The sequence below is a fragment of the Tachysurus fulvidraco genome, chromosome 24 (genome assembly GCF_022655615.1).
Source record: "Tachysurus fulvidraco isolate hzauxx_2018 chromosome 24, HZAU_PFXX_2.0, whole genome shotgun sequence".
NCBI lineage: Eukaryota > Metazoa > Chordata > Actinopteri > Siluriformes > Bagridae > Tachysurus > Tachysurus fulvidraco.
In genome coordinates, this window is record NC_062541.1 from 808,400 (window position 1) to 832,027 (window position 23,628).

Below are 23,628 nucleotides of genomic sequence, written 5' to 3' on the forward strand. Positions count from 1 at the left end.
CAACCCCCCCCCTTTTTTAGTGGATTCATCATGACTGATTTTCTAATAAACTGGGTTTTATTTTTCCAAATGAAATTATTTAGCATGCTATCAACCTTTCTATTATTCACCTCCAAGGAAAGAGCTGCATACGTTAGTCTGGACAATCCTTCGGCTTTAGAGAGTAAGAGAAAGTCTCTCTGCAACCAAGAATTTAGTTTCTTTTGGGTTTTCATTATTAGAGGATCGAAATTGAGTTAACATCTTATTTTCTGGTCTTTATTAATTACAATTCCTAAGTATGTAACTTGATCTCTCACATGAATATTGCATAAGGAGGGAGTATTATAGCTTTTAAAAGACATCAGCCCACATTTGTTATTATATTTAAATAGAGACCTGAAGCTCTGGAAAAGAAATCAATCAATCTACAAGCTAAAGGAATTTGAGAGGCATCATTCACAAACAAAGTGGTGTTATCAGCCAGCTGGCTAATAATAATTTGTCTATCATCAATTGTAATATCTTGTAAATTACCATAGATATCTTGTACTTCAAATTCATGGAGGATGCCAGACTTCTGTGCTGTGTTTGGATGTTCAAACAAACGAAATATAAAAACCAGACAGCAAGGGATTACATTTCACAAGTGAGAATGTGTTTTATGATGTTGAATGTTAGGAAATTATATTTCTGGTTACATTGGTTTGTTTCAGTCCTTGGTTAACAACCGCAGCTAATCCATGCTTCTTACACATTCGTTTTTCACAGTTAGTTTCACAATGTTTGTTTCCGAAGCTCTTAATAAGGACATTAAAAATTGACCCATGCTTTTTTTGTTTAAAGGTGAAGACCCTTTATGTATGTTCTGTAAGATTCTCTTATCTGTCAAACATATTTTATTAGATTGTCCTGAACTTAACACAAGCAGAATGCTATCTTATCAAGTTACTTCACTTAAAGACATATTTAATGATATTATGCCTGAAAAGGTTTTGGATTTTTATCGTATGTTAATTTTAAAAAATGTATAATATGACACATTTGCTCTTCGTGAACACATTGCTGAGAATCAAGATGGCATAGACAACCATCACTTTAGCTTAACTTCACTGGTTGTACCTTTCATAAGTTGAGACAACACCATGTTGCAAAGGTTCATACTCTGAAACTGCAGAGCAAAAGTGTCAGGAAGAAACTGTGTAAGGTCGTGTTGTTGTTGCAGAGAAACTAAACACTAGGATTTAAATGGTTAACTCAGCTGACAGCCCTGGAAGGATGTCACCAGTTAGCTTGGCAGTGTAACACACAAGCCTCAAAATCAAACTTTGTTGTTTTATTTTTTTATTTATGTTACTTTAGTACATACTTATTTAATGTGGCAAAAGTATTGCGATAAAAGAATAAAGAACAGTCTTTGGTACCTCAACTATCTAACTTTCACATTATGTTTCTCTCAAATTTGTGATTTGCTTCCACCTGCAAATTGCTTTGTGTATCATATTTAATAAACCAATACAACTTAAATGTTTAAATGAACATGTATAGTCACACCATTGTAGCAGTGTTACATACAGTAGGCTATAAGGTAAGTAGTGATTGTTCATTTGAAGTTTACTCAAGTGGAAGAATGTAACTAATAAACTTACACCTATTAGCACTATGCATTATATTGTGAAAAAGTAGATTATCTTCATATCAAAACCTTAAATTTTCTCGTGATTTTATTTATTTGCCTACATTGACGCTGATGCATTAAAGAGGAGGGGGTCCCCTGTACCAAGATGGCGGCTCTATTGACGCATTCGTTCTAATGTACTGCCCTATACAAGGCGACATCTAGTGTATATATCTATGGTAAATTACTACTGGAAATATGCAGAGCTAAAAATTTAGATATAATTGAGATATAATAAGCAAAATAATAATAAATAATATAATAAGCAAAAATAAATATGGAGATACAGGACAGCCTTTTCTTAGCCTTGACAAATTAAATCTAGGTGAGGTTCAGAATTTCAATTTAATAACTATTATTATTTCTACACAAAGTCCTGATGGCTTAAAAAAGAATCTCCAAACCCAAATTTGGTAAGAGCTTTAAATACATAAATTAGAGAAACCTTAACACTAAAAACTTTTATTTTGTAACGTCCTGAGGACCCTTTAGGTGTCCACTGTGGTCGCCTGATTTGAACTCCCAGGTGAATAAATTCATGCTAATTTAGCAAGCTTTACAACTGAATCGATTTATAACTGCGTGTGATTTAAACGATTTATATGAAATTGCCTCATTATTTCTATCCAGTTATTTAAGGTGAGGTGCTAATTTTATAGGTAGCTCGGTGTTTTAATACAAACATTAAAATAGATCAATGTCATCAAGCCTAATGTTTAATCTGTTATGTTTGTACTGTTGTGACTAACTAATGTTTATATGGAGGTGATATAAGTGTGTTTGTGTCACTGGACATAATATATTGTAGAATCGACCTTTAAACCTTTTAAACTTGTCTTCCTGCTTATTACCAAAGAGTCAACTCTTAGAATCGGTTCATTTAGGTGAATCGTTTTTTGTTGTATGTCGATATTCCAACAGGGAAAATGTAGATTAATATCCTTACAGAAGCACAGACATTAAAACGTAGTGCATTTAATGTAGATAGTCTCTTTAATGTGCTTACTGTTCTGTATTTTGCAGTTATATCATAAAAAAGCAGTACAGTGGTATTAATTAGTGATTTGGTTGAGCACGATTTCCTGAAACAAAGTCAGCTATAATAAGGGAAGATTTTAACAATCAGTGATCAAAACCTCGCACAACTGATCATAAAGTCATGCTGACACTGAAAAGTAATGTGGCGATGGAGTCGACTCTTTATCGTGGACGAGTCAAATATTCTGACCTCAGGGCTCTCAAGTTTTGAACACAGGCAAGAGTGAAATATTTTAGATAAGAAAAAGGAAAATTTTGAGAACCACTGGCCCTAGACTACATGTCCTGAGCAGGTGTTGTCAGTGACCCGGGGCCCCCTGGCACTATCTCAGGGCCCCCAGTTTGAGAACCACTGACCCTAGACTACATGTCCTGAGCAGGTGTTGTCAGTGACCCGGGGCCCCCTGGCACTATCTCAGGGCCCCCAGTTTGAGAACCACTGGCCCTAGACTACATGTCCTGAGCAGGTGCTGTCAGTGACCCGGGGCCCCCTGGCACCATCCCAGGGCCCCCAGTTTGAGAACCACTGACCCTAGACTACATGTCCTGAGCAGGTGTTGTCAGTGACCCGGGGCCCCCTGGCACTATCTCAGGGCCCCCAGTTTGAGAACCACTGGCCCTAGACTACATGTCCTGAGCAGGTGTTGTCAGTGACCCGGGGCCCCCTGGCACCATCTCAGGGCCCCCAGTTTGAGAACCACTGGCCCTAGACTACATGTCCTGACAGGTGTTGTCAGTGACCCGGGGCCCCCTGGCACCATCTCAGGGCCCCCAGTTTGAGAACCACTGGCCCTAGACTACATGTCCTGAGCAGGTGTTGTCAGTGACCCGGGGCCCCCTGGCACCATCTCAGGGCCCCCAGTTTGAGACCCACTGGCCCTAGACTACATGTCCTGAGCAGGTGTTGTCAGTGACCCGGGGCCCCCTGGCACCATCTCAGGGCCCCCAGTTTGAGTAGCACTGACCCTAGACTACATGTCCTGAGCAGGTGTTGTCAGTGACCCGGGGCCCCCTGGCACCATCTCAGGGCCCCAGTTTGAGACCCACTGGCCCTAGACTACATGTCCTGAGCAGGTGTTGTCAGTGACCAGGCTGTAAAACTGTTGACTAAGTTACAGACACTGATGACAAACTCCTGCTGATGATCTGGGAAACGTCTCTAACAGCAGTCACAATGTCACTGTTTGTGTTAAACACGTTGTGAATGAGTTGTAACATTAAACAGGAGATCATGACTTACTCTGTGCTCAAAGTGATGCTCGCAGCTCCAGGGCTTTTCTCTGTGGGGGAACGAGGACGATGATGAACAATTCCAGGACCTGCTTTTTTTTTCATTGGTTGTTGTGTTAAATCTTACCCAGATACAATAGTGCTATTTTCTGATTGGCTGCTGTGTAGCCTCTTGTTTTGATTGGCTGATAAGTGTCAGGCTCGACTAAGAGCTCCAGGGGAGATGCGCTTGGTTCCTGCCCGTTTCCATAGAGACAGCGATGCGGACTGACACATTTTGGGTGCTGTGGCTTATTAAATATTTGATAAATAGCCAAAAGGTTTTTCTGTGTGACAAATACAATGTGTGGTGGGAGAGCGTGAGAAAAGACCGAAATGATTGACTGTTTCAATGCGTGATACTTGAGAGCCCTGTGACCAATTCCCACCATTTCTGGTTCATCTGGTTCATTTCTGGTGTCAGGTCTATCCAGGTGCATGCTGGGATTGCTGGGTCTGTTTGGCGCTGGTCTCCTTGTGACGTCACGGGGTGCCACTGTCCTCGCATGCAGATCAGCATTAACACATGTGTGTGAACACGCTTACACACCACAGTTCACCAGGCAGGTCTCCAACATGGCCCAGTCACTCAGGTACTTAGGGTAAGTATGACATGTCCTCATGTTGTATGTATGAAAAAGCTCTACACACAACATGCATTTTGACCTGTGTGTGTTTGTGTAGTCAAGAGGAAGCTCAGCGCATCGATGAGGAGCTGTTCTCTGAGTACAGCTTCAGTGTCGATCAGCTGATGGAGCTCGCTGGACTCAGCTGTGCTACAGCTGTTGCTAAGGTAAAGACCAGTTATATACATGACTGAAACACACACTTATTATTGTTACAGTAAACACACAGATGTCTCCTGTGTGTGTGTGTGTGTGTCAGGCATATCCACTGCAGTCTCTGCTCAGACTCCCTCCCCGTGTGTTAGTGGTTTGTGGTCCAGGTAATAACGGAGGTGACGGTCTGGTCTGCGCTCGGCATCTCAAGCTGTTTGTGAGCATCACCTTTCACTTCTACACTTGTGTGGTTGGTTGTTCTTCATTAAATTAGGATGTGATGAGATGCTTACACATGGAAATCATCATGGTGTGTGTGTGTGTGTATGTGTGTGTGTGTGTTTACAGGGATATGAACCAGCTGTTCTTTACCCGAAACGACCAAACAAACAGCTTTTCAAGAATTTAACCACTCAGTGTGAGAAGATGGAGATTCCCTTTCTGTCTGAAATGCCAGAGGTAAAACATTTTTAAAAAGTGCTTAGTTCTAAGGCCACACCCACTTAATTGGACCGGACACACAGAGGCCACACCCACTTAATTGGACCGGAGACACAGAGGTCACACCCACTTAATTGGAACGAGCACATAGAGGCCACACCCACTTAATTGGAACAGACACACAGGCCACACCCACTTAATTGGACCAGACACACAGAGGTCACACCCACTTCACTGATATTAATGCTGCATTCAGGTGCTATATAAATGATCCTACTTCTGTGGTGAAATTCCAATTCAATTTATATATATATAGCACTTAACTAATCCCCGTGTCCACAGACACACAACAAAAAGGTTCATTCATGTGTTTACTTTTTCTTTTATCTTTCATTTTGACACCATAAAATTATTACTGTTAGATTCTGAACTTTTCAGTGCCGTGTTGAAAGTTGACTCCATCTGACTGTCTAGTTTTATAGCAGGAAACTTATTAGAATTGCAATAGCATGTGATGGCATCATGACTCACACACACACTCAGAGACACACACACTCAAAGACACACACACACACTCTCATACACACACTCAGAGACACACACACACTCAGAGACACACACACACACACACTCATACACACACACACTCAGAGACACACACACACACACACACACTCTTACACACACTCAGAGACACACACAGACACTCTCATACACACACTCAGAGACACACACACACTCATACACACACACACACTCATACACACACACTCAGAGACACACACAGACACAGGTGTAACTCTTTTCTGTTGCTCCTCCAGGCTGATGAGGTGGATGAGGTGTATAATGTGGTGATCGACGCCATCTTCGGTTTCAGTTTTAAAGGAGCGGTGCGCGAGCCGTTCGCTGACATTTTATCCACTCTGAAGAAGGTCAGCGCACCGATCGCTAGCGTCGACATCCCCTCAGGTGAGGAGCTTAAAACCTTTCTGTCTCCCAGGTTTGTTTATGTTGTGCTCCAGAGTGTGTTCACTGCACACATTCACTTTCATTTATAACAGCACTGAAACAATCTCCTTTATGTTTGATCCTGTCTGCATTTTAAACACATTTTATTAAACCTCACACACACACACACACACACACACACACACACACACACACACACTGATGTTTTGTTCTCTCAGGTTGGGATGTAGAGACCGGAGACTCTGATGGGATTCAGCCTGACCTGCTCATCTCTCTCACCGCTCCCAAGAAAGCAGCGTCTCACTTTCAGGGCCGTTATCACTTCCTGGGTGGGAGATTTGTTCCTCCAGCCCTGGACAGGAAGTACGCTCTGAACCTGCCACAGTATCAGGGGACGGAGTGTGTGCTCAGACTCAAATGACCAGCAACACTGACACACACTTACAGAGACAGACACGCACACTTACAGAGACAGACACACACACACTCTTACAGACAGGGTTAAGCACTGAACTGTCAGACGACTTCCTTTACATGGCAGTGAGATGTTGTTTCTCTTGGTGTTAAAGTGTCTAAACCTTTTGTTAATGTTTGAATCTCATTAAACGTTTTGGCCTGAAATAAACACTCACTTTGATCTGGAATCTGTGTATAAATTGTATAAAGAAACACAAACCCATGCACACACACACACACACACAATGATTTTGTAGCTTGTCCTTTTACCAAATAAAACTTTTTAGTTTGTTGCTGCTGAGATGAAAACTGATTATTTCCCTAAAGCCTCTGACTGAAATCCCTGAGCTACAGTCCACACGTGCAGGTTTACACGTGAGGAGCCCTCACCCCTGCGCTGTGTTCTCATATGTATTTAATAAGTCCACTTGACAGAGTCTCCTGCTGACATCAGACGAAGATGAGCGTAAACGTTAATGTTTCATTGTGTTTATTGAATCTCTACACAGAATCATAACTGATTGAAAAAATATAGAGTTCATATTAAAATAATGGGAATTTACATTTAATAAACTTTGTCACTGGGAGCTTTGCTTTTAAAAGTGTGGGATTTTCTAACTGTAGCATTTAAAAAAAATCACAAAATCAACACAAATGGTGAGTAAACATTCTCTCCGGGTCGAATTCTCTGCATCGCATCGGCTGTAAAATAAATAATTTCATTGTAACTCATGGATCCAGAGTGTAAATGTGACTGAACATCAGCCGTGACATTCACACCATCATCATAAAACACAACACACACAACAAATCAACATCACGTGACCCCACGCTGTGTTCCAATACCATTTAGAACACACACTCGTCCCCTACAACCTCCACATCATCACACGTGTGTCCATGTGGTGTGTGTTGGAGTGTACATTTAGCAGAAACAGCTGAAACGTTCACAGACTTTCTTCACGACTGTGTACTAATGTGACGTGAATGAGTTTAATATAAATAGAGCTAAAGTGATGCTGCGAAATGAGAATAAGTTCAGAATAATGATGTTGGCCGACAGTAAACTTGCCCGAGGGCAGTGCATCTAGAGGAAGTGGACGAGTGTGTGTTGGAGCTCAGCGTTGGAACACAGCTAACAGATCAGCTTGACTCGATGCAGTGTGTAGTGGACGTCTGTAGGCATCTCTGTGAGGATGATGCTGGTATCTTCACTGTTTCCTGCAGCAGCTCCTGCTCTCTTCTGCAGCTTCGATGATGGGTCCAGTGGTGCCGAGAGTCACAGCGCTGATGGAGCCACGAGTCACCTGTTTACTCGCAACCTTCCTGTGGATTTCTGAGACACAAAGAAAGAGAAAGATATTTTCCCGTCACATGTAGACATGAACCCTCTGTAGTGTGCAACTAAGTTCTGTAACACTTGTATTACAATCCTAATTATACAGGAAACAACGCCTCCTGGTGGTAGGAGTGTTTGTGTGTGTGTGTGTGTGTGTGTGTGTGTGTGTATATATAAGAGTGTGTGCTTGTGTGTGTGAGAGTGTGTGTCTCTGTGTGTTTGTGTTTGTATATAAGAGTGTGTGCGTGTGTGCATGCGTGTGTGAGTGAGTTTGTGTGTGTGTGTGAGTGAGTTTGTGTGTGCGTGTGGGTTTGACTGTGTGAGTGCATGTGTACGCGTGTGTGTGAGTGCGTGTGTGTGAGTGAGTTTGTGTGAGTGAGTTTGTGTGAGTGCATGTGAGTGTGTGTGCGTGTGTTTAAGTGTGTGTGTGTGTGTGTGTGTGTGTGTGTGTGTGTGTGTGTGTGTGTGTGTGTGTGTGTGTGTGTAAGTGGGTTTGAGTGTGTGAGTGCATGTGTACGCGCGCGCGTGTGTGTGTGAGTGCGTGTGTGTGAGTGAGTTTGTGTGAGTTCATGTGAGTGGGTGTGTGAGTGGGTGTGTGTGTGAGTGCATGTGTATGGGTTTGTGTGAGTGCGTGTGTGTGTGTGTGAGTTGGTGTGTGTGTGAGTGCATGTGTATGTGCTTGTGTGAGTGCGTGTGTGTTAGTTATTAATGATTTGTATTTTAGTCCTTTCTCATGCTTCATTACAGCTCTAAGCTTCAGCATGTTGAGTTAACTCACCTGTGAGAACCTGGAGGAAGGCACTCTCTACATTGGTGGATTGGAGAGCTGAAGTTTCGATGAAGACCAGACCTTTACTCTCTGTAGGAGCAGAAAGAGTTAGTGTATGAGTTCATTACAGAAGTGATCTCCAGAAGAACTACAGATAAATCTCTGTATCAGCAGAACCTCAGTGCTTATGGTTCTGGTTAATGATCAACATCATTAACACCTCAACTGTAAAACAGCAGACACTTAACACTGGGTTCCTCAAATGTTCTCCACTACAATCCTCTTTAAAAAATTGGAAAACATCGCAGTGGCACAAAAAAATTTGTTTCAAAGCTATGCTTCTTCTTACTGTTACCCCTTAATGTTCTCCTAATGTTCTACTGATTTTAATTTCCCTTTACCTGCAAAAGCTCTGGCCTCCTCTGTAGGAACGGTGCGCTGGGTTGCCAGATCACTCTTATTCCCCACCAGCATGATGACAATATGAGGGTCTGCGTGGTCGTACAGCTCCTTCAGCCAGCGCTCCACGTTCTCGTACGTCAGGTGTTTGCTGATGTCGTACACCAGCAGAGCTCCGACTGCACCTCTGTAATACCTGAACAAAACATTTCACACCCCTCAGCCTCGGCTTAGGCCACGCCCACACCACGCCAACACCATGACCACATTCTTCTGCTTTTGTTCTAACTAGGAACACACCTGAGTCAGGTAACCAACCTTAATGACCTGTTTACCTGAGACAGGTGTGAAGAGGCATGTCTGTGATACTAAACTCACCACTCCAAAGAATTTATTAACAAAAAATTATTTCATTATTGAGTAAAATGTAAATGAGTCGTTTCTGTAAAACGCACTGAATAAAGTCTGAGCTTGATTTCAGGTCTCAAACCTGCGCAGGTGAAACACACACTGATTCTACCTCATTTTAACATGAACATTGCCTTACGTTGGGAAATGTATTCACATAGTTGCTGATTTATAATATTGGCACCCCACATGAGTGATGGGAGCTGTAGTCTGTCCTGGTAAGAACTTCCTGTCTTATGTCACTTAATATTTATCTCTAACAGTCCCCTCGTCCACACAGAACGTTTTCATTTCCTCTCCATTCTCAGGTTTGTGCAGCTTTCAATCTCAGGATTTGCCTCCACAAAAGGAAACACACAGTTTTTATCTAAACGGTGAACTGTTGGAGGTTTTGCTGAGTCTTTGTGTCTCTGTATGTTTCATCTGATTCTCCTCTGCTGTTACAGACGCCATCCGCTCTAAAATCTGTAACATAGCAACTGTAACATTACACAACGCTGAGTGTGATCCTGTGGACCTTCAGGATCTTATCTCCATCTGATCACCACTGTCCTGATCACGAGTTCACTTACTGCTCATTTTCTAGTGGCTGCAGACTAGTTCGACTTTTCCTACAGATCAGATAACGTGGAGCTCTGATTGAATGATTGCATTAATGATTGGGTTTGACACTCACGCTGAAGTGATGGCTCTGTAGCGCTCCAGACCGGCTGTGTCCCAAATCTGAGCTTTAATGGTCACTCCATCCAGCTGCACACTGCGAGTGCTGAACTCCACCCCGATGGTGGTGCGACTGTCGTGGTTAAACTCGCTTTTAGTGAATCGGGACAACAGGTTGCTCTTCCCAACTCCAGATTCCCCAATTAACACCACTGTTAGAGAGAGAGAGAGAGAGAGAGAGAGAGAGAGAGAGAGAGAGACAGAGACAGAGACAGAGACAGAGAATTAGTGTTAGTGCACTTGTCTCAGTGGTAAAGCTGAATTTCTGTAGCTAACACCTGAAAGCTTCACACACCTCTCAACTCTTACCTTTAAACACAAAGTTGTATCCCAAATCGGCGGCCATGTTCATGTCAGGGTTTGAAGTACAGCTCCGGACCGAGGAAATGAGGAAAGTCCACAACGATCAGCTCATGTAACTTTAATAAGGATGAGTTATGACCCCATGCTGTCGGGATTGTGCTTTACTTCCTGTCCTGATGAGGCTCTGCGTCAATAGAGCGGTGTGTCAGGAGGAACAGGTCTAACCACCAAAACACACACACACACTTACACGCTCAAACACACAGACACACAACACACACAACACTCTCACAATCTCACACACACTCTCACCCTCTCTTTCTCTCTCTCTCTCTCTCTCTCTCACTCTCGCTCTCTCGCTCACACACATACACACACACAATAACAGGGTGTGTTCAGATCCTACTCTCTGACTCTCAGCTGTGTGACATTTAAAAGCCGAATGTGTGTGAGTCTTTAAGCTCATGAATGAACACGCCATCTAAATGATGTCACTCAAAGAGGTTTTGTTATCAAATATGAGCGCGTGTGTGTGTGTATGTGTGTGTGTGTGTGTGTGTGTGTGTGTGTGTGTGTGTGTGTGTGTGTGTGTGATTAACAATACCTTGTAAATACAAAGACGCTCATTACACATTTCCATCTCGTACGCAGGTTTTAAACGCAACTGAAAGTGTTCGATGATAGACAAGCTAACAATAAAATATAACAATAAAATCCCAGTGAATGCATTTCAGTTTCAGGCTGTAATACTGTAAAATATGGAAGGCTTGGAGGGGTGAATTATTATGTTAATAAGTGTTTGGTTGTGTAAAGTCTGTAATAAGTCTGTAATAAGTCTGTAATAAGTCTGTAATAAGTCTATAATAAGTCTATAATAAGTCACTAAACCCAAGAAAACTTCTTGTTCTGCTCCTTGGCTTTCAGATGTGCTGTGCAACAATCAAAGAGAGCTCATCTGAGAGAAAGTGGAAGAACTCACAACTTGATGCAGTTCTTGATTCTTACCAAACACTGCTCTCCAAGTTCTCCTCAGATGTGACTTCTGCCAAAACTTCTTTCTACAAAGAAAACCTTGAAGCTTCGGTACAAGACCCTCGGAAGCTCCACAACATCATCTCTTCTCTACTCAAACCCCTGGCTCCACCTGCTTCATCCTCCCTGACTGCAGAAGACTTTGCTTCTTTCTACCATGAGAAGGTTGAGGAAATCTGCAGGACCTTCACTTCAGCCCCGACTTCAATTACATCTCACATGAATTCCCCCACTCCTTTGCTTTCGCATTTCTCAACTGTGGCAGCAGAAGAGATTTTACAACTCATCCAGTCTTGCAATCCTACCACCTGCCCATTGGATCCACTCCCTTCTACTATGCTCCAGACCATCTCGCAAGACCTTCTGCCCTTTATCACCACTATCATCAATAGATCCATAACATCTGGACAGGTACCAACTACTTTCAAGAGAGCAAGGGTTATTCCCTAGGATTCTCTTGAAAGAACCGGCTCTGGGTCCACCAGACATCAGTAACTACAGACCGGTATCACTTCTCTCGTTTCTTTCAAAAATTCTATTTCTCACAGAACAAGATCCCAACAGTCTGGCTTTAAAGCAGCTCACTGTACAGAGACAGCCCTTTTGGATGTCTCTGAGAAACTACTTGCTGCTAGATCAGCCAAACTGTCATCCGTCCTTATCCTCCTTGACCATTCAGCAGCATTTGATACGGTCAACCAGAAGACTCTCTTATCCACCCTCAGGAGTCTTGGGATCAGCTTGGGAATGGTTTGCTTCCTACCTGAAAGGACACTCATATCAGATAACATGGAGGGGAGTGACATCTGCCCCACACAGACTCTCCACTGGCATCCCACAGGGCTCAGTACTTGGTCCTCTTCTTTTCTCACTGTATACTCACTCTCTTGGTGAAGTTCCTTATTTCCTCACATGGGTTCTCTTACCACTGCTATGCTGATGATACACAACTTATCTTCTCTTTCCCACCCTCAGATGCCACAGCTTCTGACCGGATCTCAGCATGTCTGGCAGAAATTTCATCATGGATGACTGCTCATCAGTTAAAGCTCAATCCTAGCAAAACTGAACTGCTGTTCATCCCAGGTGATTCATCCCCAGGTCATGACCCTGCTATATCCTTGCACAACGATGTGATCTTCCCTTCAGCCACAGCTCACAACCTTGGGGTAACCATGGACAATCAACTGTCCTTTTCCTCTCATGTTGCTAATGTGACTCGCTCATATCGGTTTCTTCTCTACAACATTAGAATGATTTGGCCATTTTTGTCCACACAGGCTGCTCAGGTGCTTGTTCAGTCTCTTGTCATTTCTAGACTGGATTACTGCAAAGCCCTGCTGGCAGGTCTACCTATGAATGCAATTTGTCCTCTGCTATTGATCCAAAATGCAGCTGCCCGGCTTGTTTTCAACCTGCCAAAGTTCTCCACACCCCCCGCTGGTGCGATCCCTCCACTGGCTTCCAGTAGCTGAACACATCAGATTCAAAACACTGATGCTGGCCTACAAAGCCAAAAATGGACCATCTCCCTCTTACCTCAAAGCCCTCATCACTCCTCAGACTGCACCTCACACCCTCAGATCTACAGAACTGCTCCAATGGTCCCACCATCTCTCAGTGTAAGAGGCAAGTATACTACAAGACTCATCTCTGTTGTAGCACCGACGTGGTGGGATGAACTTCCCCTAGGGGTCCGGACAGTCACTGGATATCTTCAAAAGATGGTTGAAGACTTCTTTCCCTATTTTTTGCATATATGTTTATAAAAAATACAAATAAAACTGTTTTAGACTCATGGTATCATCAGTCTGTAACGTAGTGACCCCCAGTTAATGTATTCAGTGATAGAGACTTAAACACTTGTGTGCGTCGCTCTGGATAAGAGTCTGTCACATGCTGTAAATGTAAACGTAATAATCTTATATTCTTGATTGTCTGTTTATTATCAGAATCAGATTCTAAATAAACACATGGGTTGTTGTTGAGTTATCGGTCACTAAACTGTTTTTGTTTGTTGTTCTGTCCTGTCCAGTTAGAGCTTCACAGTGACACTGACTAACACACACTTGTCACTAGGTGGCGGCGCTGAGCTGAAATCGACACGCGCTTGAAGAAGAAGACGACTTCCGCCAGCGCACGGAGCGGTTTTGTCATGGCGGCGGGTCCGATTTCTGAGAGAAACCAAGGTAATAAAAGTCTTTTAACATCTATTAACACGTTGTTTTCTAACGTGAGCGTCTGTCAGACTCATTTATTACACTAAAGTCACCCACTATTTATATGTTACATCTGTATAGCAAACATCAGCTAGTTAGTTTTGCTTAGCATTGTTTAGCTTAGCATTGATTAGCTTAGCTCTCTGAGGAGATTCATTGATATTACGTTAGTTATTAAATTCTCTTTTCAGGTTTATTTTCTGTAAAATAAAGACGCGGCGGTGTTTATTCTGTTTTCTACTTTTAATTTACGCGTTAATACACCTTTGTGGATGAATTTATTTAGCGTTTTATTCACTTATGTAGAAATTCCTGAGACTTTAAACCTCTGCAAAGTAAAAACACGTCTGTACTTCAGGCTATGTCAGGTTCCTATGACATGTTATAACGCTGTAATGAACTCTGAGCTTTATGAAGTGTTTGTGCTCCTGAACATGGAGACTGTTTTGTCCTTTACACAGTAATGTCCATCCTGTCTGTGTGTTAGTTCCCGTGTGTGTGTGTGTGTGTGTGAGCTTTGTGTTAGTTCCCCGGTGTGTGTGTGAGCTTTGTGTTAGTTCCCCGGTGTGTGTGTGAGCTTTGTGTTAGTTCCCCGGTGTGTGTGTGTGAGAGTGAGTTGTGTGTTAGTTCCCCGGTGTGTGTGTGTGTGAGAGCTGTGTGTTAGTTCCCCAGTGTGTGTGAGAGCTGTGTGTTAGTTCCCCAGTGTGTGTGAGAGCTGTGTGTTAGTTCCCCGGTGTGTGTGAGAGCTGTGTGTTAGTTCCCCGGTGTGTGTGTGTGTGCTGTGTGTTAGTTCCCCGGTGTGTGTGTGAGCTGTGTGTTAGTTCCCCGGTGTGTGTGTGAGCTGTGTGTTAGTTCCCCGGTGTGTGTGTGTGAGCTGTGTGTTAGTTCCCCCATGTGTGTGAGTTGTGTGCTAGTTCCCCGGTGTGTGTGAGTTGTGTGTTCAGCAGGTTTCCCTCCATCACTGTGTGCAGTCTTCACTAACACTCCTCCACCTCAGGGCTTTAAACCTCCACCTTTACACTGAATAATCAGAACAGAGTCCACACTGATGCCCCTTTTACACCAGAAAGAACCGGGTGCTGGTTCAGTGCTGGTTAGAAGTTAGTTCCACTGGTGATCCTCCTAAGAACCAGTTTACCTTTCCATCAGTTAGAGCGCCGTCACAGAGCTGAGTGTTACATCACTGTATACAATGTTACACAGCAACATTAGTGCAGCGGCGCAAACACATCAACAATGACACCAGCAGTTCTTAAGTGTAGACCAGCGACGTTTTGATGCTACTTAAGAACCACTTTTCCTGGTTCAGAGCCGTTGCTTTGGGTGTCGAAAAAGAAAGAACTGGTTCTAAATTAGGCTCCGAACCTGCACTCAAACTGCCTCGGTGGTAAAGGGGAATCTGAGGCCCTCATTCTATACCTGTGTCTGATGTATCATGTGTGTGTTAACACTGGCTCTGTGTGTGTGTGTGTGCAGATGCGACAGTGTATGTGGGTGGTCTGGATGAGAAAGTGTCTGAGCCGTTACTATGGGAACTCTTCCTTCAGGCCGGACCGGTGGTGAACACACACATGCCCAAAGACAGAGTGACTGGACAACATCAGGGTGAGTTCACCACCACACACACACACACTTTCGTCAGGTTTTGAACTGGCTATCAGTAACATTAAACACTGCTCTCTCTACATGTCTCTCTCCTCTGTCTCTGTTTCTCTCTCTGTTTCTCGTAATTATGAGACTATTAAAGTGTTGATTGGTTGTTTTATCATTGACATCGTGTGCATGCAACAGGTTACGGGTTTGTGGAGTTCCTCAGTGAAGAAGATGCTGATTACGCTATAAAGATCATGAACATGATTAAACTCTATGGTAAACCCATCCGTGTAAACAAAGCCTCAGCACACAACAAGAACCTGGACGTTGGAGCAAACATCTTCATCGGGAACCTGGACCCGGAGATCGACGAGAAGCTGCTATACGACACATTCAGCGCATTCGGTGTCATCCTGCAGACCCCCAAGATCATGAGAGACCCTGACACAGGGAACTCCAAGGGTTACGCCTTCATCAATTTCGCCAGCTTCGATGCGTCTGACGCGGCCATCGAGGCGATGAATGGTCAGTACCTGTGTAACCGCCCCATCACAGTGTCCTACGCCTTCAAGAAGGACTCTAAAGGGGAGCGGCATGGATCTGCCGCAGAGAGGCTCCTTGCAGCGCAGAACCCGCTCTCACAGGCCGACCGTCCACATCAGCTGTTTGCTGATGCTCCACCCCCACCGACTGTCCCCACCCCCGTTATGACTGCACTTGGAGCGGCCATGCCCATCACCGGTCAGTGAGCGCGCTCGTTCCTGTTGCTATAATCACTTTCTCGCTACGTGTATAAGTAACGTATAAAGATCTAACCTGAAAATGTCTTTCCCAGGCATGCCTCCTCCTGGTGCTTTCCCCCCAGTACCCCCACCAGGGTCTCTACCCCCAGGAATGCCCCCTGGGATGCAGATGCCCCCCGCCCCGGGCACCCCTGCTTCTCAAGGAGGTTCTTCAGTGCCCCCTCCTGGACCTCCACCATTCCCTCCAGCAGGAATGCACCCACCAGGTGAGAAGCAGCACCTTCACCTGAGCTCAGAACATCAACATTCTCAATGTTATAGAATTGCTGGTAGTCAGAGAGTCTGGATTCTGTGTGTTCTACTGTCCTTTTTCATCCCTGACCAGTTCCACTTAATGAGCCCCAGCTAATCTGCTCAAGGTTCCACATGGCTGAGTACTTATAGAGCTAGGAGTTCTTTGGGTTATCTACAATTTGTGTTCTCACTGTTCTCAGACCTGAAGACAAGTCTTCCTTCCAAACTTGCAGGTGCTCAGCATTCATAGTTCTGTAATCACATAAAGGTACCAAATGAGTCCTAGAACCCCAGGTCAGTGCTCCACAACTATGAAAGGTGTCTAGTGCTGAAGAGAAGTAGAGTAGAACTCACAAACCTTAAATGTGCAGGTGCTCAGTTCTAGAGCTCTAAAATGCTTCGTCCAGTAAATCGAACGTCTGGAATCTCCAAGGGTAGTCCATGATTCCAGGAGTTTAGGTTCATAGAGTTCCTTAAGGTATCATGCAGCTGCTCCGGTTCTCACACACGCTTCTGCAGTCAGAATGTTTTCCTCTGAAGCTTTGTTTCTTCAGCATGACTGTTCTTTCATACAGGAATGCCGCCTATGCCGATGCCTCCTTCTGGACCTCCTGGGATGGTTCCACCTCCTCCAGGATCAAGCCAGCAAAGAGCCCCACCTCCCCCTGGCATGCCCCCTCCCCCCCAGATGGGCATGCCCCCCCGGGGACCATTTGGCCCTCCAATGGGTACGTTTATAGATCAGTCAGGTCACTGTGAGGAACCTCAGGTTCTCTGCAAATGTTTTGGTTGATGAAAGATTTGAGATTTTAGTCAGAAGTCATTGAGTGTTTGTTCTCTCTGACTGTTCTTCTCCTCCTTCAGGCCCCCCGATGCCCCCTGGGATGCGAGGCCCGCCTCCCCCGATGCCACCCCCAGGTTACAGCACAGGCCCACCTCGTCCTCCTCCGTTCGGATTTCAGAGACCTCCGATGCCCCCGCGGCCCCCCGCACCACCCCGGGCCCCCATCAGAGCACCCCTGCCCCCCTAACCTACAGCTTAATTACAGCCATTTCTTTTTTATTTTATTCTCATTCCACTTTACTGAAGGACAAAACTGTTTGGAGAATCTTCTGTATACTGATGAGTTCCTTTTATTTTCACTGTTCTTTAATGGGATTAAATGTCAATAAACGTTTTATACAGAAATACCAGGAAGTGTATTTACAGAAAATAACTCTGTAGAAGTGTTTTGAGCAGCACACACACACACCTCCGTTAAGACACACACCCATTAATAAGACGAACACACACACAGACCTTTTCATATTCTCCTCATTCACACAGAGCCACAGCAGCTGCTCGTGTGCAGTCCGTGGCAGCTGTAACTAAACACAAAATGCACTAATGAACATTAACACATCTTTGTGTAAGACTTTAACACCTGATACAATGTGCACCTGAGGTTCATTTACCTGCTCATTTAAAATCCTGCCGCTCTGCTGATTATTCTGACGTGAATGTAGAAGTGTTTCACAGTGAAAAGGAGAACAGAATCCTCCCTGGATCAGTGCTCTCATCTCCATCAACACAAAGAACCGACAACCAGGATTTAGAAATTGCTCATAACTGTATTACAAGAATCGCCTTTAAATTTGGCCTTTGGGGGAAAAAAATTAAAGGGGGGGAAAAAAGCATTTTCTCAGCCAGACAGTAAACATGGATCATTTTACTAAAGCAGAAGACAAGTTATTAAAAATATGGAGGAACATAGAGTTTGTCTTCCTCTTATAAACTTGATCCAGAGCTGAAAAAGAAAGCAAACACACACACGCTCACACGGACGAAATCGTGAGTCCATGAGACGAGGCGAGGCGTTATGAGATGTTGGATGTGGAGTCAATCTCCTCTGTGTTGAGCATCACATCTCCGTCAGCCAGCAGCACCACCTCCTCCTCGGCCTCCTCCTGCTTCTCTTCCACACACTCGTCCTCCTGCGTGATCCCTCGCTCCGTGATGGCCTCCAGCTGCATGCGGTACTCCTCCGCCTCCTGCTCCTTCTGCAGCAGCTGCTGTCGGTACAACTGAGCCGCCATGTTGGCCTCGGCCAGACGCCGTTGTAGCTGCTCCTGTAGGTGACGCCCACATCATGTTATTAACAGAAGTTAAAGATGATTTTAGTGACATTTACAGACGTCATGCATACAGCAGACACTCGATGCTCCAAAATTTAATTCTATTTATATCAAGCTTTTAACAATTCACATCATATTTTCGTCTCAAAGCAGCTTTACAGAAGTATAGAAACAGGAGTAATAAATAAATAAATAAATAAATGAATACATTACAAGTTTAAAATGTAATGATTGTCTCACCGTGTCTCTGGTGTCAGTGTGATTAGCAGAGATGACTTCAATTTTTCTTCGTCGTACTGGAGGTTCAACTTCTTCATCCACGACCTCCTGTGTGAACTGACTAGAGGGAACGGCCAACACTGAAACACACACACACACGAGACACTGTATTGCTTGTATACTGTAAAAGGTAAAGAATTAAGAATACGTTAATGTTTATGGCTATAAAAATAATGAATATTCAGGAGTGCATAATAAATATGAATAAGTCTGAATGTGTATTTTATGAACCTTCTTAAACACCTTCATCACAAACACTATGTATTTATTATATTTACCCTGCCGTCCGTTCTGCATCGTCACATACAGCGGCTGTGTGAGTCTGGTCTGTAGGTGACCCTGTTGATCTGTTACTATGGTAACCACCCTCTGTCCAGTATCACCCATCAACTGCTGGTCTAGAGCACTTACGGCGACGGCGTCCTCACTGTTACCTGGAGGTGCAGTTACACACACGTACACATAGGTACAGTTACACACACACGTACACACACACACACAGGTACAGTTACACACACACGTACACATAGGTACAGTTACACACACAGGTACAGTTACACACACACACACAGGTACAGTTACACACACACACAGGTACAGTTACACACACACACAGGTACAGTTACACACACACACACACACACACACACAGGTACAGTTACACACACACACACACAGGTAGTTACACACACACACACACAGTTACAGTTACACACACACACACACACACACACACACACACACACACACACACACACACGTACAGTTACACACACACACACACGCACACACACACAGGTACAGTTACACACGTACACGCACACAGGTACAGTTACACACGCACACACGCATACATGTACAGTTACACACGCACACACACATACAGTTACACACGCACACACACATACAGTTACACACGCACACACACATACAGTTACACACGCACACACACACACACACACGGGTACAGTTACACACACATACAGGTACAGTTAGACACACACACGGGTACAGTTACACACACACACGGGTACAGTTACACACACACACATACCTGTGTTGGATTTGACGAGCTCTGCGATGTTAATTACTCCTCCCTGAATGATGAACTGGGGAGCAATGGACGACTCTGCATTCCTGTTCACCTGCTTCTGCATTCCCTCCTACACACACACACACAATCAGTAGGTATATTCCTCCTGTATGAACACTAGACAGTGAGAGAGGATATGACATCACACCTGCAGGAGGTTGGCGAGTTCTGCGTGCTGGATGTCAATGGCGATATCAAAGGGCGACTTGTCAAACTTGCTGAGTGCGTGAACGTCGGCTCCGTGTTTGATGAGCAGCTGAGCGACGTTGTGGTGCCCGTGCTGAGTGGCCCAGTGCAGCGCCGTCATCTTTAACATGTCTTTAGCGTTCACATCTGCACCGTTCTGAGAACACACACACACACACACACACACACACACTCACCAGATAAATACAGTCTGACAAAAAGATTTACTCCAGTTGAGGGACAAACCCCAGCCTGCTATGGGGCCACGTCCCAAACAACTGTCTCTCCTCTTCAGTCTGCACTCTGGTGCACACAGACCGTGAGACACTTCACCTGTGCACTACTAATCCCCACTACATAGTGAGTGACACAGGATGCATCACAGCAGAGTGACATGTGAGTAGAGGAAGTGAAGTGGCTCCTTACCCTGATCAGTAAGTCGACGATGAGCTCATGGCCCTCGGTGGCGGCCATGTGCAGTGGGGTCCGGTCCACTTTGGTGCGCGCGTCCTTACAGATGCCAGCTCTCAGCAGCACCTCGGCCGTAGAGAGATGACCGAACTGCGCTGCCAAGTGCAGTGGAGATGCTCCCAACTGTATGAGATACAAACAGAAAGAAAGATGAACTACATGGTTTTTATTCTACAGTCACAATATGAAAGGATCATTAGACAAAGAATAAAGAGCAGTGTGTTACAAAACCTTAATAGTGTTGCACTGGTGTATGTCCGAGTATGATGGTGTGATATTTGTATCTAAACACACACACACACCTAACTGAGAACGCAACGGTGATGAGTCCATTACACACTGACTATAAAGTTATTACAGCTGTGGGAACTCTGGAAAAAAACAGGAGTTTAAGGAGTTCCTCTGTGAACATGTGTATTAAGTCCTTAGCCCTGTCTTAGTTTTATGTAACATCATGATCCTGGAGGAACGTTTTCTCGTGTCACTGTGTACTGTAACAGCTAGATATGGTTATAATGCCAATAATAACTTCTTGACTTGACTGAAGTAATTAAACCAAACACCTCAGTGCACAACACAACTCAGCTCTGTGTGTGTTTGTATGTGTGTGTGTGTGTATACCCAGTCTGTGGTGAAGGGGGCACCATTGGCCATCAGCTTCCTCACTTCTTCATCTTCACCGCTACGTGCAGCCTCTAAAAGCCGCTTCCCCAAATCCACCAGGGACATCTGTAACACACACATTATATAAAAAGTTATAACATAAACCTATAATCACCCAGATGGTGAAGTTTTCTGTGAGGAGAAAACCTGTGTGTGTGTGTGTGTGTGTGTGTGTGTGTGCGTGTGTGTGCGTGTGTGTGCGTGTGTGTGCGTGTGTGTGTGTGCGTGTGTAAGGAGTCTCCAGTGTCAGTAGACGTAAAGCCGGGATCTTCAGGACAGAGAACATTTATTTTATTTATATTGTATTTATTAATAACAAACTAATTCTTTTATTCTTTATATAAATAAATAAAATGCCACTGAGGTCATAAATACCCCAGAGGGTAGATGTGATGCTGTGTGTGATGTTAATGCAGTAATAATAAAGTGTGTGTTGGAGAAACTGAGAACAGATTAAATTTAACTCATTAATATTTAATACATAATCAAACTTGAGGAAAAAATCCCTACATTTGTCCTTAAACCACTTTAACATCAACACACAAGTCATCTGTGAGGATTAAAGTGCATTTATATCTAAACTACATGTAAATATTATAACAGCTTTCATTACAATCTGTGTAACACAATTTACACCATTTAATAACTAGTGACTTAATAAATTAATAAATTCCCTTCACGCAGCAGTAAAACTTTATAAGTCCTAAATTCCTGGTTTACAGTTAAAACTGTGGCGTTTATAAACATAATAAAGTGAATATTTACATGTTTAAAGTGAGCGCGCTGTTAGCATGTTAGCAAACGGCTAACTCAAACGTGTTAGTACGAAACATTCAGACAGAAATAACGCAATATTCCTGAAGTGAAATGTGTATAATTTATAGTTTATTTACATTTACACACCTTTACACGTTCACACGCCGCTTTCGCACTTTAACTCAACTTTTGTCCACTTTCAGCTAGTCGCTTCCCCCGACAAACACTTTCCCGCGCTGTATCCCAAACCCCCTCACTGGCCTGCTGTAGTGCACTACATAGGGCGCTTACGTCACTAATACACACTCGGTGTAGGGCGCTTATATAGGGAGCGGAGACATATTTAACACCCAGCCGCAACATGACGCTGATTGGCTGCAGTCACTTCTTCTTTTTTCTTCAGAATAACCGATTCAAATGGCGGAAGTTAAATATGAGTGCGATTCGCTTTCACAGTGTAATCAGTTGTTTTTATTTTACTGTTTTATTTATGCTATAAAGTTGTGACTGCTCTGGAATGGCCGTATTATAAATGACCACGAAAGGAAACAAATGAAAGCGTGTTTGGAATTAAACGGAAACTGTGTTTTGTCGCCACCTGCAGATCTGGAGAGGAACTGAACTGTAAATTACAGTCATTTTTCTTCAGGCTTTATTTCATGTTTATAATTAGAAACTCTTATTTTATACTCGCTGATTTAATCATATAAATCCTTAATTTTACCACGATTGTTTAAAAATATCACAAATGCTTATTATAATCCTAAAAGCGGCCTGTGCATTAATAATAATAATAATAATAATAATAATAATAATAATAATAATAATAATAATAATAATAATACATCTTTATAATAAATACTCTGTAAAAAACATCCTGTAAAATATGACCTTATACATCAACTGACATTTTGTCTATCATTTTGACTTTTTGTCTGTTTTGACTCTGAGATCAGACTCTGAGACCAGACTCTGAGATCAGACCCTGAGACCAGACCCTGAAACCAGACTCTGAGACCAGACCCTGAGATCAGACTCAGACCAGACCCTGAGACCAGATCCTGAGACCAGACCCTGAGACCAGACTCTGAGACATGGTTGTAAAATAGCCTGTTTAAAGTGATAAAACACACGAACAGTCAGAGAGAAAACACTTCTGACCTTTAATCACATTCCTGTCCGTCAGGTTTAACAAAAGATTTAGTAATGAAACACTGAGATTTAGAATAATACATTATGTGTGGACACCTTCAATCCAGTTCAGTGAAGATGATGTGTGTCAGGTCTTCAGGAAGACCAAGAGAAGAAAGGCTCCAGGCCCAGACAGCGTTTCACCAGCCTGTCTGAAAGCCTGTGCTGATCAGCAGGCCCCCATCTTCACACGGATATTCAACACGTCACTGGAGCTGTGTGAAGTACCCTCATGCTTCAAAAGCACCACCATCATCTGTGTCTGTCTGTGGTTCCATCATGTTTCAAAAAATCCACCATTGTGCCCATACCAAAGAAAAATAAAATCACATGCCTAAATGACTGGAGGCCAGTTGCTCTCACACCCATCTTCAGTAAGTGCTTTGAGAGACTCATCAGAGAATACATCTGCTCTGTGCTGCCTGCCTCACTTGATCCGCTACAGT

The 23,628-nt window shown here is 43.7% G+C and overlaps 4 protein-coding genes across 7 annotated transcripts; 2 read left to right on the forward strand and 2 right to left on the reverse strand.

Moving 5' to 3' along the window:
* The first annotated feature begins 2,064 nt into the window (after positions 1-2,064).
* LOC125138339 (NAD(P)H-hydrate epimerase-like) lies at positions 2,065-6,797 on the forward strand. 3 transcript variants are annotated; one of them, XM_047808271.1, is made up of 7 exons: positions 2,065-2,183; positions 4,389-4,566; positions 4,649-4,757; positions 4,850-4,960; positions 5,092-5,202; positions 6,006-6,153; positions 6,372-6,797. In XM_047808271.1, exons 2-7 carry the CDS (start codon positions 4,403-4,405, stop codon positions 6,572-6,574), a joined length of 846 nt encoding a protein of 281 aa, XP_047664227.1. In that variant the 5' UTR covers positions 2,065-2,183; positions 4,389-4,402; the 3' UTR covers positions 6,575-6,797. The 3 variants fall into 3 exon arrangements, with proteins under 3 accessions (XP_047664227.1, XP_047664229.1, XP_047664228.1); XM_047808273.1 differs by having other exon boundaries at positions 4,389-4,557; XM_047808272.1 differs by having other exon boundaries at positions 2,165-2,296.
* A 281-nt stretch (positions 6,798-7,078) lies between these two features.
* LOC125140185 (ras-related protein Rab-25-like) lies at positions 7,079-10,862 on the reverse strand. The gene is made up of 5 exons (XM_047808274.1): positions 10,554-10,862; positions 10,201-10,396; positions 9,119-9,312; positions 8,727-8,807; positions 7,079-7,945 (listed from the first exon to the last, which is right to left on the reverse strand). Exons 1-5 carry the CDS (start codon positions 10,594-10,596, stop codon positions 7,821-7,823), a joined length of 639 nt encoding a protein of 212 aa, XP_047664230.1. The 5' UTR covers positions 10,597-10,862; the 3' UTR covers positions 7,079-7,820.
* A 2,752-nt stretch (positions 10,863-13,614) lies between these two features.
* LOC125140162 (splicing factor 3B subunit 4-like) lies at positions 13,615-17,622 on the forward strand. Its single transcript, XM_047808094.1, has 6 exons — positions 13,615-13,768; positions 15,275-15,403; positions 15,590-16,132; positions 16,227-16,400; positions 17,004-17,156; positions 17,293-17,622. The coding sequence occupies exons 1-6, from the start codon at positions 13,735-13,737 to the stop codon at positions 17,457-17,459; spliced, it is 1,200 nt and encodes a 399-aa protein (XP_047664050.1). The 5' UTR covers positions 13,615-13,734; the 3' UTR covers positions 17,460-17,622.
* A 495-nt stretch (positions 17,623-18,117) lies between these two features.
* LOC125140163 (GA-binding protein subunit beta-2-like) lies at positions 18,118-22,290 on the reverse strand. Of its 2 annotated transcripts, none has more exons than XM_047808095.1 (8): positions 22,139-22,290; positions 21,194-21,301; positions 20,528-20,695; positions 20,064-20,258; positions 19,877-19,985; positions 19,101-19,256; positions 18,784-18,902; positions 18,118-18,537 (listed from the first exon to the last, which is right to left on the reverse strand). In XM_047808095.1, exons 2-8 carry the CDS (start codon positions 21,299-21,301, stop codon positions 18,286-18,288), a joined length of 1,107 nt encoding a protein of 368 aa, XP_047664051.1. In that variant the 5' UTR covers positions 22,139-22,290; the 3' UTR covers positions 18,118-18,285. The 2 variants fall into 2 exon arrangements, with proteins under 2 accessions (XP_047664051.1, XP_047664052.1); XM_047808096.1 differs by having other exon boundaries at positions 22,129-22,152.
* Positions 22,291-23,628: the final 1,338 nt, after the last annotated feature.

Coding starts and splice junctions, on each gene's coding strand:
- LOC125138339 (XM_047808271.1), top strand. CDS start 4,403: ATGCTGGGATTGCTGGGTCTGTTTGGCGCTGGTCTCCTTGTGACGTCA. Junction 4,567..4,648: donor CAGTCACTCAGGTACTTAGG/GTAAGTATGACA, acceptor GTGTTTGTGTAG/TCAAGAGGAAGCTCAGCGCA. Junction 4,758..4,849: donor GTGCTACAGCTGTTGCTAAG/GTAAAGACCAGT, acceptor TGTGTGTGTCAG/GCATATCCACTGCAGTCTCT.
- LOC125140163 (XM_047808095.1), bottom strand. CDS start 21,301: ATGTCCCTGGTGGATTTGGGGAAGCGGCTTTTAGAGGCTGCACGTAGC. Junction 20,696..21,193: donor CCCCCTTCACCACAGACTGG/GTATACACACAC, acceptor TATCTCATACAG/TTGGGAGCATCTCCACTGCA. Junction 18,903..19,100: donor GATGCAGAACGGACGGCAGG/GTAAATATAATA, acceptor TGTGTGTTTCAG/TGTTGGCCGTTCCCTCTAGT.
- LOC125140162 (XM_047808094.1), top strand. CDS start 13,735: ATGGCGGCGGGTCCGATTTCTGAGAGAAACCAAG. Junction 13,769..15,274: donor GATTTCTGAGAGAAACCAAG/GTAATAAAAGTC, acceptor GTGTGTGTGCAG/ATGCGACAGTGTATGTGGGT. Junction 15,404..15,589: donor AGTGACTGGACAACATCAGG/GTGAGTTCACCA, acceptor TGCATGCAACAG/GTTACGGGTTTGTGGAGTTC.
- LOC125140185 (XM_047808274.1), bottom strand. CDS start 10,596: ATGAACATGGCCGCCGATTTGGGATACAACTTTGTGTTTAAAG. Junction 10,397..10,553: donor ATACAACTTTGTGTTTAAAG/GTAAGAGTTGAG, acceptor TCTCTCTAACAG/TGGTGTTAATTGGGGAATCT. Junction 9,313..10,200: donor TACAGAGCCATCACTTCAGC/GTGAGTGTCAAA, acceptor TGTTTTGTTCAG/GTATTACAGAGGTGCAGTCG.